This window comes from Aotus nancymaae, unplaced genomic scaffold (genome assembly GCF_030222135.1).
Source record: "Aotus nancymaae isolate 86718 unplaced genomic scaffold, 86718_ANA_hifiasm-v0.15.2.pri h1tg000040l, whole genome shotgun sequence".
NCBI classification, from domain to species: domain Eukaryota; kingdom Metazoa; phylum Chordata; class Mammalia; order Primates; family Aotidae; genus Aotus; species Aotus nancymaae.
The window spans coordinates 22,105,969-22,120,695 of NW_026988454.1; the positions used below are offsets into that span (position 1 = coordinate 22,105,969).

Sequence of the window (14,727 nt, forward strand, 5' to 3'; positions counted from 1 at the left end):
ATCTAAATTATAGGACAGATAGAATTTTTTCCCCTTTACTCATTATTTAAAAGCCAGATCACATTTTAATTTCTAATTGAATTGCCCATAAAATATTAAATAAGATAAATGCAGCACAATTATCCAACTTAGGAAATGTGCTTTTTGTTTCTTTGCTTTTAAATTCTTAGCTGGGTTTTGTAATGAGCTTCAGCAAAATCTCTTTTCTCTGTTTTTGAAATGGTGCTCCGTTTGTATGGCTAGGAAGAGGGCACTGCAATTCAACAGCTGGGGTCTTTAGGTGTGATGAGTAAACAAAAGGTGATTCCATTATTCCTGTGGTTTGTCTCTTTTTTTCTTTCTATGGACACAAAATAATGCTAATTTTCGCCTTCAGCAAAAGTTTATTCTGTCATTTCTCATGGCCATTAGTGATGGAAGCTCTAATACGAAGTCCTTAGAACGGACTTCTCTCTCAATACCTTTTGTCTTTTTGATACCCACTTCTCCTGTCGATACCCTGTGGTAATTTTTGCAAAGTGCTCGGATGCTCATTCTGCCAGATGTACTCATTATTGACAGTGAGGCTTCCTTTGACTGACAGCTGAGGCTCTGATTCATATGCTTCAGTACCTGTTGGACTACAGGTCCAAGCCTGATGAATGAAACAGATATTGTAGTATTATGATGTGATGACCTGGAACCACAAATCCAGATTCACTCAAATGAATTAAATTGATTTTGATTTGCAGTCCAAGAAAGTAAGGTTCTAGAATGTCAGCCATCTATTCTTCTCCTTGGTCTTTAGCTAAGTTAAATACTAACCAGATTATATATAAATAAAATCTATCCTAGTAGTAATACTACTAGGATAGATTTTATTTATATTTAATGTGGTTATAGCACAGCAGAAATGGTCAAAACCCTAGTTTAATAATTATTTTCTACAAAAGTATATTCTTATGCATAGGACTATATTAAATATTTGCCGTGACTCAGAAGTAGATTTAGTTTTGACCAGTTAGAAGATACTGTGCATTAAACACATGGATACACCTTGTCTCTCACAACAGATAATTTCTCACTCCTCACTACCTGGGAATCATTTGCAGTCTTGACACTATTTTTTGGACAAAGATAAGAACTTAATTTGTAGATATGTCAGACTGAGGAAGCCTATCTTCTCTCATCTCCATATTTTTTACTGCTAATAAAAAAAGGTAATGAGCTCTGTATATTAGCTTCTCATGCATATGGAGACCTAGCAAATGCGTATGTAATCTAGTTAATTTCTAAACAGACCAAAAATCAAACAACTTACAGAATTATAGGTCTAACTCTTGGGCCTCTCTGTAAGTATCTCTGAGGTGGAGCCTCAGAGATAATGTAATAAATGTGTTTATAAAAGTACCTCATGTGACTTGAATGTACAGCCAGGTTTGAGAACTTCTGTCCTGGGTTGACTGAGTAACAGTACCCTTTTGGTTCCGTTGGCATCTCTTTGCATTTCCAAATAGTCTATAGTGGAGCTGCCAGAAATCTCTGAGTCATTATTGATAGTGGATTATTTATGAAATAAGTCTCTGGAAGTTTTATAACATAATTTATAATTGTAAGGTATAACTTTTATTCCATTATATCTTTGAATTTTGGTATGTCTTGCATTAAAGCTACTCTCGTAGAGAATTTTTATTCTCTAATCTCATATTTCAACAAGCTTCTTTTTACTCTAAAAATTCTGATTTTAAAAATTGTTTCAAATAACATTAATACCAAAATGAGGTGAGATGAGCAAAAATGGATTTTTAATGGTATCAAGTTATCCTCTTTTGAATGGATGAGTAAAAGTTTAATTGCATTTTAGAAAGCATCTTCTTACTCCCAGTGAATCCTGTAACTAGAAGTATATCACCTACTTTTGGAAAACAAACTGTAGCTGTCTGATTAAGCAGAATCCATTGATTTGTTTGTTTCCAGCAGACCCAGTCTTTGTCTCTGAGTCCCATATGATGATTCAGTACAAATCACTTTATAACCTTACTTTTCTGTCTTTCAATATAGTGTTTGTTTTCAGAGTTTATCTTTAGTTGTCTGTCTCCTAGGTTTAGAACATCTTGTTTTAAAATGTCAGAAATTTTAAATATGGACTCTGACTTCCATCATAGCTGGATATATTTTAAGGGCTTATTTCCACCAGAAATGTTATGTGTGAAATATATGTGTTAAGGTATCAGCTCTAGGCTTGTTTATCTTTGACTTGTTCTGAGTTTCCCTATCATCTTAAAAACATCTGAAGGCCAGGGCTGAAGGAGATGATAGAATAACACCTCTTTTAGCAACAACATGCGACTCTGTATACTGACTCTGGTTTGGGATATGCTGACTCTGATTTCTTACGTTGCAGGCTCAAATGTCCTAATTTACCCTTTGTATATCTCTATGAACTATTCTTGAGCTTTTATGTAATCTTGTATGAAAAATCAGCCAGCCATTTTATTTTGGAATTTACTGACTTGCTAAATACTAACTAGTACTCGCTCAAAGAGTGCAATATTCAAGAAAATGCTGAGTAGTATTTGGATTTTAGCTTGCCTGTCATGAATATTCTCTTTAATATTTTACCAGTCCTCTTTAAATTTTTTCCAGTTAAAAAAATTCATTACTGTCTTATAATAGGTTCCATTTCTTGTTTATATGGTTGAAGTGTCCACTTCCCTCCTTTCCAGCTTAGGAGATTTAGTGTGCTCAGTTAAACCCCGAAGTATATATATGGCAGCCCAGCACTGTCACCTCGCTAGGCATCCAGCAGGTCCCTGGGGAAGGGATCTTTAAAGGATCTGGAAACAGGGATGGGACATCTAGATAGAGGCAGATCTCACTCAATAGCCAGAGGGAAGGTGCAGTCACCAAGCAGCTGTGACGTTTCTCCGAATGCTCAACTATCCATGTCCTGGTGAAGCACAGCTCTTGGGCACCCTGCGAGTGTCCTTGCTCAAGGCCTTCCTCTCAGTCCACTGGGTCCAGCAGAGTATGTAAGAATTAACTGGGGTCAAGAATAAGATGAAGGCCTTGGATTTCATGCCCCTCTTTCCATCACCATTAAGTCTTCCCTCAATTTCTAACTTTTATCATTTTTTCCCATAATAATCCACAATAAGGATTTCCACAAGGATTCCTAATAACCCTTTAGACAAGAACACAGCAGAAAAAGTTTATCTTCTCTCATAAGGAAAGCGGGGCTCAGGCTTTAGACAGATAGTGCCAGATCTTATGAGATAATTTTCATTGAATATGGGTGATGACTACACGAGAGGATTAGTTAATTGGCTTCTCCTGTTAACATCAACAATGACAACCACCACCAAAAGGAAAAAAAGCAAAAAACAAAGCCAGCTTTCATATAAAAAATAGAGTATTTCCTATTCCGTAACATTCAAATAAATAATATCTGAAACAATGAAACATTAACTAGTCTTTACAATGTAATGCAAAGTAAATTACAAAAATAAGTAAATCTCTATAGCTAGACACGAAATCCAGTTGCATTTATTGTGCATCCACTGGTTTCAGTCCAATTCAGGTATATTATTTAATTGTATTTATCCTTACAAGATTTTTTATGAGTTATTTTTAGACTATTCTAAAGATGAGTACACCAACAGGTTAGAGTTGATAAATAACTTGGCCTAGCATCAGACAATTATTACTAAATGTTATATGAAATCTTTCTTTTTTTTTAATTTGAGACAGAGTCTTGGTCTGTCGCCCAGGTTGGAGTGCAGTGGTGTGATCTCTGCTCATTGCAACCTCCGCCTCCTGGGTTCACGCAATTCTCAGTCCTTAGCCTTTCAAGGTAGCTGGGGTTACAGGGATGCGCCACGATGCCTGGCTAATTTTTGTAATTTTACAGAGAGGTGATTTCTGCCATGTTCGGTGGGTTGGTCTGGAACTCCTGGCCTCAAGCAGTCCCCGCCTCAGCCTCCCAAACTGCTGGATTACAAGCGTGAGCCACTGCACCCAGCCTGTTTTTGTTTTTCGCTCTTTTCCTGTTGGCTGCTGTCAATGTTGTTAACAAGAGAAGTCAATTGCACAGTTCTCTAATGTCAGCATTAACCATCCTCAGTGAGAATATCTCACAAGATCCAGCATTGTCTTTCTAAAACTTGAGTTCTGCTTACCCTACAGGAGAGGATACATGTATTTTATTTTATTTTTTTCTGCTTGGGTTCCTGCTAAAGGGTTATTAAAAATTTTCTGAGTTTTTAACTTTTTCATTTCATTATTTTTTTCCATAATAAACCTCAATGAGAATTTCCAAAAGGAAATTATGTTGCGATTTCTCCTTCTTACCTTGTAGCGTTAGATGAAACCTATAGAACACTGCTGGGTACTAATGGAATTAAACGTGACTCTAATTTTATTTAAAAGAAGTCTGTTGTTGCTTAGCTTCTGCTCTTTAGCATATTTTAAAAGTCTCATACTATTTGAAATTTTTACATAGACTTTTAAACTGGAATGCCTGCTGAAATTTGTTTTTCAGAATTTATTTATATAATTATAGGAATTTTCACCTTTAATTTGTTAGTATTTGAAGTCTATGGATGGATTTTTATCATGTTGAACCATATATGCATTTATGGAATAGGTACAACTTGGTAGACTTACTTTAACATATTGCTTGATTTTGTTTGCAAATGTCCATTTCCTGGCGTTCTAGTTAATTGAATTACTTGCATTCCCCAAAGCATCAACACTTTAGTGTTCTTTCTTTCCATAATAACATTGGTGTTCACATTCTAAAAAATCTAGCTTTTTCTGTGCCAGACTTAAAGGTTAGTTATATTTTAATACTACATGTTTTATTCAGCTCCTTAAACCTCAAATCAGAACTACTAGTAATAGTTGACTCCATATGTTCTCATTAGAATTCTACCAAATATCTGGCTGGGTAGCTGCCCTCGTCAAGTGGAACATGTAACCATCAAACTGAAGCATGAATTGGGGATTACAGCTGTAATGAATTTCCAGACGGAATGGGATATTGTACAGAATTCCTCAGGCTGTAACCGCTACCCAGAGCCCATGACTGCAGACACTATGATTAAACTATATAAGGAAGAAGGCTTGGCCTACATCTGGATGCCAACCCCAGATATGAGCACTGAAGGTAAGGATCAGAAGAACTGTTCTGCCTCCTTGCTGACTGTGTTTCAGAGGGACTCTTGCTGGCTCTTTCTCTGTCTGTCTGTCTATCTATCTATCTTTAATTTAGTATCTTAAAAATGGTAAAAATGAAAATATATAAGATTTTAGATTTAATATATATAATGCATATGTTTTTGACACTGGCTAAGATTCTGTTTAATGTGGCTTCTTTAATTTGTTTATTCATTGAACACATATTTATTGTGTATGTACTGGGTATGTGGCATTATGCTGGTAGCTGGCAACACAACAGTAAAGAAAGACGGGCATGCCCTCTGCCCCCACAGAGCTCATAGTCCTATAGGGATGGCAAATGTTAATTACATGTCTAAAAATAGAATTTTAAAACTATGATGAATTTTTTTTGATTAGAAAAATACATAGATAGATATTGCTATGAGATGATGTACAGGTAATCAGGCCAAGGAAGTGGGGTCAAAGAGGGATTTCTTGGAAAGTATTGTTTGGGCTAAGATCTGAGGGAGGGCTGGAGAAAGAGTGAGTAGAGAGAGTGTCCCAGGCAGAAGCAGCGGCTTAAAAGAATCCCTGTGGCAGGAGAGAGCAAAGAGCGTTGCAAAAACTCAAAGACCAATGTGGCTGTGGATCAGAGAATGAGGAAAAATGATCTTGCAGTATTTGAGCGACAAAAAGGGCTTTAGACGCTATCCTATGGCAGGAAGAAGCAGTTGTGCAGTAAGACTAGTTCCACACTAGTTACAGCACAGAGAGGAAGGGGTCAGAGAGGAGTGAGGACTGTGCTGGAGGAGGGTTATGCACGGCAAGAGCACATTCCGGGCAGCGACAAAGGGAGACTGCATGAACGCCATGGCACTTGAGGTGGGCATGGCTTTGATAGGTAGATGTGGAGGGAGAAAGGTACGCTAGCAGGGAGCAGCAGCACAGGCCACGGCACAAAAGCATGGAATTTTGGAGGAATGATATGGATTTTAGCCCGGTTGTGGAATAGGGTACTTGTTGGAATGGGGAATAACTACAGTCAGTGGAGGAGAGAACCAAGTCACACCGATAGTATCAAGCCCGCTGTCAGCAGGGGGCAGCAGAGAGCTTTGGAAACGGCAGAGGCTGAGGAGTTTGGTGACCACCTATCCTGGGGAAAGAAGGGCGGTGATGTGCAGCTCAGAGATGTTTCTATCTTTAGACCTCTTCCCCCAAATGTATATTATGTACAAAACACTCTCCTAAGCAATTTACAAGAATTAGCTTATTTAATTCTCATAATAAGACTCCAGGCAGATATTGTAGTTGTCTCTATTTTGCAGAGGAAGAGACTGAGGTACAAAAAAGTTATTGCCCATGTCATAGAAGTAAAAAGAGGCCCATTCCGAATTTCAAGGCTGGCAGTCAGGCCCAGAACATTGCTGCAGACAGCAGCTTTGCCAGCTATGAAGCTTCTCCCTGAGTTCTCACACAGACGCTTCAGGCAGGTTCTTCAGACCCATGTAATTTCAACCCCTTATGTTCACGATCATCTGGAGTTAGGCAAAGCCTATAAATTGCAAGGGAAGTAGCTTATCTCCCCAAGAGTGAAAGGTCTGCAAGAAAGATGACAATGAGGACCACAGGAAACCTATGTCCCTGGGCCTCGCCCACCTCCGCACTTTATGGAGATCAGGTGGTCTTCCTGGCCAGGCTGGTCCCCTTTGTGGGTCTGTGTCTAAGCTAAATCATCACTGGGGATGGGGTATAATTTTTGTTTTTGAAAGTGGAGAGAGCTGTTGACAGTCTGGTTATTCCTCTTGGTAAACTGATCTAAGGAAGCATGATTTAGCTGTAAGAGCGCTGCCCTTCTTCAAGGAAGAAAAAACAAAAACAAAAACAGCTTAATTTGCGAAGACGTACATTGGTTGAATCTAGGTGATATTCACCTTGTCCAGCTGGTTTTCCTGGTTTCAAAACAGAGAAGACAGGATTTGCAGGACCATAGCTTCCAGAGAGCACTTTGATGTTAGCATCTCTGAATCTGATTTGACAGCATTGTTATCCCATTGGAGAATGATGTGAGATGAGGCTGGGAGAAGCTGGGCTGCCAGCTGTGCCATGCATCCCCCGCCCTCCCATCCCAGCACACACACTGATTACCTGAAGGCTTTGCTGACAGATAGGTAATTTGCTGGTTAGTTTTGGACTCTGCGGGAGCCGGAGGGAAAACTGTATCCCCAAGGACCCATTGTAGTTCTGTTCACACCTTTTTTGAGGTCAGTGAGTCACCAGGTCACAGTTGTATCTGTTAGTGCACAGCGTCACTTCTTCCAGGCTGAGACAGTGGGGCAGCCTGAGAGCTGCAAAATGCAAGCTCCCACTTGATAAAGGGCCAGCTGTAAGACCCACTAATGGATTTCTTTGGCTTGGTCTAACCTCGGGGAGTAACTGAAGGATTAATGACCACTTGAGCGTGACAGGGGAACTTTTCACAAATAGACCAATCTCTGTGGTTTACAATATTAGCCCAATGAACTCATAGATTAATCAGCTGAATATTTTTTAGAACTCTAGAGAAAAACCCACTTGGAAGTGTTTTGAGCCGCAGCATTATGCTGTCAGCTGAAGTCTGAGAAAGATAGTTTGTTAGGCTTGACTGTCACCGCTGGTTGTCACAGACCTGTTACAATCAATTGTGCCATCGATCCTTACTCTTGTACACTTTGTCGTGTGTGGAAGGTGGTGTAGATTTCTTTTTAAATTTTGGCTTGTGTCTTTCACGTAGGAAATGAAAATCTGCCAAATCTAACACTCACCTGAAAAAAAAAAATGAAACAAATCTGCTCATTAAAATTTTCTTTGCATAGAAGATATTCAGATTGTTTTGACCTCTGTCCTTGCAGCGCTATTTATAACCAGTGTCTACCCTTGCCTCCCAAATGAGTTCATATGCTTTGTGAAGTCCTCTGTTGTCAAAGTCTGACTTCTTTCCCCTCACTCAACACACCGAATTCAGCTCTGCCGTTGCACAGAGATGCTGACCTTGGAGCCAGGACACCTTGGCATAAGCCTGGTTGCCACTAGGTAGCTGGGAGGATATCGGCAGGCTAGTTCCTGCATCAGGAAAATGAGGATAGGAATTTCTACCCTACAGGACTATAACAGTAGAATAAGGTGATTGATATGAAAGGGCTTTGAAAATCACAAGGTTGAGACTGTAGGATTAGTTCTAAGTCTTTAAGTTTCTACCAAAGGATGTTATAGATAAGATGAACCCTATCTATATTACACTTCAAAGATAGAAAAAAAAGATATGCCCCACTTTATATATTCATCATATATCTGCTTCTGAAATAAGAAAGGAAAGGGGTGTGTGCGTGTGTGTGTGTGTGTGTGTGTGTGTGTGTGTGAGAGAGAGAGAGAGAGAGAGAGAAAGAGAGAGAGAGAGAGAGAGAGTGAGAGACAGAGAATTGGAAAGGCTGAAAGCTGTGGATTTCTTTCAAGATCAACTTTGGATAAAGCATGTCTTTAGGGCCTTTTGACCCCTCTCCCTTATCTCAGGCCCTAATACCTCAGGCTACTTCACTTGCCCACTCAAATGCTCTGTCCCTCCCTCTCCTCGAAACCTTGGCTGGCTCAATAGTGCTTTCAGGAAGCTTTTAATCCTTCCAGAGTCAGATTAGCCTGGAACCAGGTGTGAGCCACAAGTTAGGTTAGAAGTGCCTAGTAGTGTCTCAGATCAAATAGGGTTTTATTGCTGTTTTTCTAGTCTTGTTTTTATTCCTGCACTTAATGAGTGTGCATGGAGCATCTACTGAGAACTGGGGCCTGTATTAAATTTCAGAGTCAGAAACACAGAGGGTAGAATGTCTTGTTTGACCTGCAAAGGGTTTATAGTTTTTCATCTCAGTTGTCAACATTTAAAGTTTGGAATATTTTACATTAAATGATTGGGCTTTCTGTCTTTCTTGAGGTTTTATTGTTTTTACGAATGGAACTGTCTTATCAAATTAAATTCCACATGGAGCCTATCTATAACTGCTCTGTTGAACCTGGTACGTCAAGGTGAACACTCCCTGGGATCCTCTTTTTATTCCTTCGTTGGTTATGTTAGGTTAGGCTTCCTAGAGTAGTTTTCAAGCAGAGAGAGATGGTCCTCTTGAGAGGGCTCCTCTAGGATAGGGCAGAAGTGTTAATTTCCAGGGAGGACGTTTTTCTCACCCAGGGAAAGAGCAGCAGCATGGGCTGGTGAGTGAGTGCAGAGGGACTGACTGAGAATCCAGATTGACAAGCTGCGGGCCATCAAGTACCATTCACCAGGTAGATTAGCGAAGGACCACGGTACAGTGGTTAAGACCCGAGGCTTCAGAGTCACACTGGCTGGGTTTGAGTGGCCACTTAGGGAATAACCTTGGGCAAACGTCTGTGCTCAATTTCTTCATATATAAATTGAGGATCACAATAGTGCTGACCTCATAATTGTTAAGAGGTGGTTGTAAATGAGCTAGTGCATGTAAAATGCTTACAACAGCGCTGGGAAGGTAGAAAGGGCTCAATAAATGTTATCTACCATCAACAAAAGAGGGGGATTTGCAGTCGCAAGAGATCTAAATCAACCCGGCCTCCAGCTGAGGCCAGGCTGAAATGAGTGGGCACCTTGGACTGGCTACTGCTCTGGTGCCCTTCTTAATTATTTATTTGTTCTTTGTGTTGTTTTAATATTTGATAACCCTTCAGTGCAGCGTTTGAGTGATTCTGGGAGAAGATTATGAATGGCTGTGCCCCGATGCTGAAATCTGGGTGAAGCTGGGAGCCTTAGGAGCTTCTGTATTTAGCTGACTTGTACCTTTCAGGAGTATGTGTCTGAGATCACAGAACCTCAAACTAACAAAATTCCTTTGTAACTTCTAGGCTGTGTTCACACCTCTTGAAAAATCTTTTACAGATAAAATGAAAAGGGCAATGTATTGCATCATGTGTGCCATTTGCTGCAGACCCACCCTAGGGGAACCTCTGGCCAGAGAGCAGGTCTGGGGAAGGGATCTTGACTGGGACCAGGGAGGATCTTGTTTGCAGGCTGGTTACACTGATGCTGTATGCGCCGAGTGCCAGGGGCTGGGACTCTGAGTCCAGCAGCTCTTACTGCAGATGACCACTGCTCTATTCACATACTGGGCATCCGAGGAATACTTGAATATACATTAAGTGATGCTTCTTTGTTTCCTGCCAAGGGACATAGTATCTGGAGAGGCAGCCACAGCAGGGAGCTTTAGATTATTATCCTGGCTTCCATGTGGCCTCTGCTCCTTCTCAGAGCTTGCTGAGCCTGAAGCTGAGGTAGATGCTTGGCTGAGTGGAATGGCCACTGAGGGACCTTCAAGCCATGTTGTGGTCCTTGGTAAACTCTGTCCTTCTCAGGTGCTGATGCCTGATCACAGTGTGTTATGCTGGCTCCTTCAGGGGCCTTGCATTTCAACAAAGGACATCTAAAGAGGGAAGTTTAAACTCACGGTAGTGGCTGTCATGGGGAATTCTAGGCTTCACCGCAGATCCCCAGGTGAAATCTTTTGAGAGAGGGGTGTTCCCACCTCTTTGGTCATCCAATGAGGATGCCAACCTGAAGGCCACACAGGGTTCTTATGTGTGACCATCAGAGGATCCTTTGGGGTCACGGTGTTCCTGTAGCTAGAGAATGACAAGTCATGAGCGTGGAGCTTAACCCAGGACTCACTTCCCTCTTCCTTTCCCTTTGAAATAATTTACATTGACCGCCCCCTGAAAACAAACAAAAAAAACCCAACTTACAAAATACCTCTGTACTGAGAACCTGTGAGCAGGAGAAACTTAAGGCATCCATGAGCTCAAAGAAATGATTATGGGGCGCACCTCTGTCCTGCAGAGTGAAAGAGCAAGCAGAGTCTACCAGGCCTCAGCAGGGCACAGTGCATCCTCTCCCGGCCTGATGAGAAGACATTTGAATAATCCAGTCATCAAAATAGTAACCATGAAGTGATAATAGCTATAAACCCCTAATTAGAGAATTATATAATTCCCCGAAAACATGGAAATTAAATCAGTTTTAGCATTCATTGTATCTCGAGGGAATAAATGAACAATTGACTCTCCCATCTGTATCGAACAATGTTAGCCATTCCGTTGAACAAATGAAAGTGAGCATATGTTGAATGAACAGATTGATTCCTTTAACTAATACGAGCCACTTCTGTGTTTTGCATTTAGCTGGAAGATACTTTTGGATTCCCTGAAATTCAGGTGGCCAGATCTGACAACTGATTTTTTTTTTTTAAATCCTCTAAAACTCTGACCAATCTCTGCAAACACTTTTGATGTGAAAGTGCATTCTGATGACAAGAGATAGGTCACTTTTCTTTGGGGGGTGTTTGCATCGATGGTGAAGTCACTTAAAGGAACAGCAATACTGAGAGAAGGATTAGAGAGGGCTCTCGCCTCTGGAGTGCCCTTTCCACTTTTCTATTATCGAGTTTTAAGGTGGCCTCACCTTTTCCTTCACAATGAAGGAAGAAAGCAAACTCTTGTATCCCTGCCTTGCTCCGTGCAGTCCTGTGATGTGAGGCTGAGCTGGAGGAGATCTCAGCAGCCGTATCTGGAGGTTTCATTATTCACATTCACATGTGTGCTGTGCTTTCCCCACCGCAGGCCGAGTGCAGATGCTGCCCCAGGCGGTGTGCCTGCTGCACGCGCTGCTGGAGAACGGACACACCGTGTACGTGCACTGCAACGCTGGGGTGGGCCGCTCCACTGCGGCCGTCTGCGGCTGGCTCCAGTACGTGATGGGCTGGAATCTGAGGAAGGTGCAGTATTTCCTCATGGCCAAGAGGCCGGCCGTCTACATTGATGAAGAGGCCTTGGCCCGGGCACAAGAAGATTTTTTACAGAAATTTGGGATGGTTCATTCCTCCCTTTGTAGCCTGTAGCTGGTCAGCCTGCTTCTGCTGCCTCCCGATTTCCCTGAGGAGCCTGGGGTGATGTTGGTCAAATGACCTAGAAACGAGGATTCTACCTGAATGGAAAGGACTGTGTAACTTCCCCCAGGCCAACCACTTCTACCTGGGGATGGCTTTCGATGATGCTTTGTTTTGGGCTGTGTCTTTGAAATAGTCTACAAGAAAGCTGTGACTGACACATGAGAAGAAGCCTGAAGCAGTTAGGCTGTGCGTCAGACAGAAGCGTAATGCATACAGTTCCTGCTGCCTGCAGGCGAAGAGGCCTTTGATTCACAGCACTACATGTGTTGCATGATGGATCCATGACAGCACTTTCCTGTTGCACTGAAACTCTTTGTCATGCAGAGGAAAAGATCGGGAGCCATGTGGATTTCATCACTAATGTGTGTGTGTAAGCTGGTCAGTTGCCAAAGGAGGACGGAAGTTGAGAAGCCTGAACCATGACAAAAGAAGAGCTCACTATGTTAAAAAATAATGGCTTTTGGGACTTGTATTTTATCCTGCGTCACGGTTATTAAAGTCTGTTCTAAGTCATCACCTTCCTTCTCTACCCAGCAACCTGTGTAACAACCAAAGTAGAATTCTCTCTCATTTGTTGTTTTTTCCTTCAAAACTGCCAAACAAATCAAAAATACCCTTATTTTTTAGAGTTGAGACATCAAAAAGTTAAATTGAAGCTTAATGAGCATAGGTAACTCGCCGAAGGTCTCATGACTAGTCAAGGGCAAGCTGGAGTTAATAATCTGTATTTACTTGACTCAGCGCTTTTTTCAACACACCTTGTTAATTTGTTTTCTCAGCATCGTGGAGTGCATTCGGTTTTGTCTTTCTCAGGGTCTGGTTGATATGCCTGCAGGAGTTTCTATAGTGAGACACAGAATCGTGTTCTGATCAGTTGCCAAAGAATCTAGGAAAGTGGTTGTATTTTGTGCAAGGTAATTTAAAACGTGACTGGCTGTTTTAAGGCCAGAATAGAAGCTTATGAGAGGAAATATACTACCAAAAGAACCCCAATGACCAAATCCACGGATAATTGATTCACAGCCTCGGCCCTCCTGGCTCAGCCCTCAATTTAGTATAATATGCAGTTCCTGAGCCTCCAGACTATGCAGCTCATCCGTCTTGGTTCTACAGGAAATACAGAGATGAACAACTTTGCCTTCAAAAGTGTGCAGCCTAGAAACAGACCTGTGTTCAACCGGCTGTAATGCAGGACTGGACCATGAGTGTTATGCTAGAATAAGGAGCAGTGGCTTTTTTAATCGAGGGCCTGTATGTGCAAGGTGATTTACAATCATAACCAGTTTAATCTTCACAATAGTCAGTGAAGAAGGTCTCATTATTTCCATTATAAAGATGGGGAAACTAAGTCTCAGAGGGGCTAAATCAACTTCCTGTTGTCACATGATGAATAATAAATAGATGAGGTGGGTGATATACAAAGCTGGGTTTGTCTGACTCAAAGCCCATCCTTTTCCTATTAAACTATGATGCTTATTTATTTTTCTGCATTTCCTTTCTTCCACAAAAACATATGATAGATACAAGGGACTCTTATTTAGGAGGTGTGGCGGACAAGAAGGATACAAGGTAAGTTTTGGTGGAGCTCAGAGGAGGGGAGATATCACTGTGGCACTTAGGGAGGATGACATTTGCTTTGGGCAGAAGCAGCTGGATAGGACACATTTCCCATATAATTTTACGAAGTTAAATTTATAAGCTAGCATTGAGTAATGTGAAGTCCAGCTCCCTTGCTAAAAATAACTAGATGTAACAATTGGTATTCAAGTAACTCATTGCAGTCATAATGTGTTGTGAAAATTTAATCTCAAAAATGGAATTTTTAAACCAATTGTGTGTGTGTCTGTGTGAATTTCTTTAATGTCTAAGAAATCCAGCTTCATAATTTCCATGATACAAAGATTTTTTTTTTCAGGTGGATTTTTCCCTTTGTTCCTTTTTTCTCCTATAGACAAAATCAGGTTAGGATTATTAAAGAATGTTTTGGAATAAACTGTCTTTTCCTCAATGAATGGGATGTTTAATGTACTTCAAAGTCACCCCAAAATTTTGCTAAATAAAAGCATTTACAAAGATCTTTGTGTACAGGATTTTAGACATGTTAGCAGCTTAGTCTGAAATCTAGAAGGACAAATTGTGTTTCCTTATTTGTAAAGGGGGCAAGCCGCTGAGCTAAATTGTTTCTTTCTTGTCACCCTTCCTCTTTCATTAACAATCAAAATTGGCAGTTACATGACAAAGGAAGTCAAAGGCAGGGACCACAGAGAAGTGAGGATGAAAACTTAGAGTGTCTGAGAAAATCAAAGCAGATACTATGCCATGAGTTGCTTGTCACTGGTGTTTAACAAAACTTTTCAATCCCAGATTTCTCAAAGGCAATATAAGAAGATCTCAATCACAGTGAAGGAATGTCTGAATGAGGTTGTTTTCTTTTAGACTTGAAATACTATCCTTCCGTATTCTGCTTGCTAGCATTAGGAAAAATCTAAAGCACAACTCAAAACACTCTCTTTGGCCATCATTAAGGTGTGGTAAAAACCACTTGGCTTGGTATAAGAAATAATGATGAAAAACGTGGTTAAGACTTTGGAAATGA

The 14,727-nt window shown here is 40.8% G+C and overlaps 1 protein-coding gene across 3 annotated transcripts in view; it reads left to right on the forward strand.

Annotated features, from left to right (window-relative positions):
* EPM2A (EPM2A glucan phosphatase, laforin) overlaps window positions 1-14,206 on the forward strand; it is an 86,790-nt gene extending 72,584 nt beyond the window's left edge. For 2 of the 3 annotated variants that reach the window (XM_012452848.3, XM_064360598.1), the window contains exons 3-4: window positions 4,905-5,146; window positions 11,803-14,206. In XM_012452848.3, the coding sequence (XP_012308271.3) occupies window positions 4,905-5,146; window positions 11,803-12,080 (520 nt within the window). In that variant the 3' untranslated portion in view covers window positions 12,081-14,206. The remainder of the gene's footprint in view (window positions 1-4,904; window positions 5,147-11,802) is intronic. The other variant, XM_064360597.1, reaches the window with a different exon arrangement.
* Window positions 14,207-14,727: the final 521 nt, after the last annotated feature.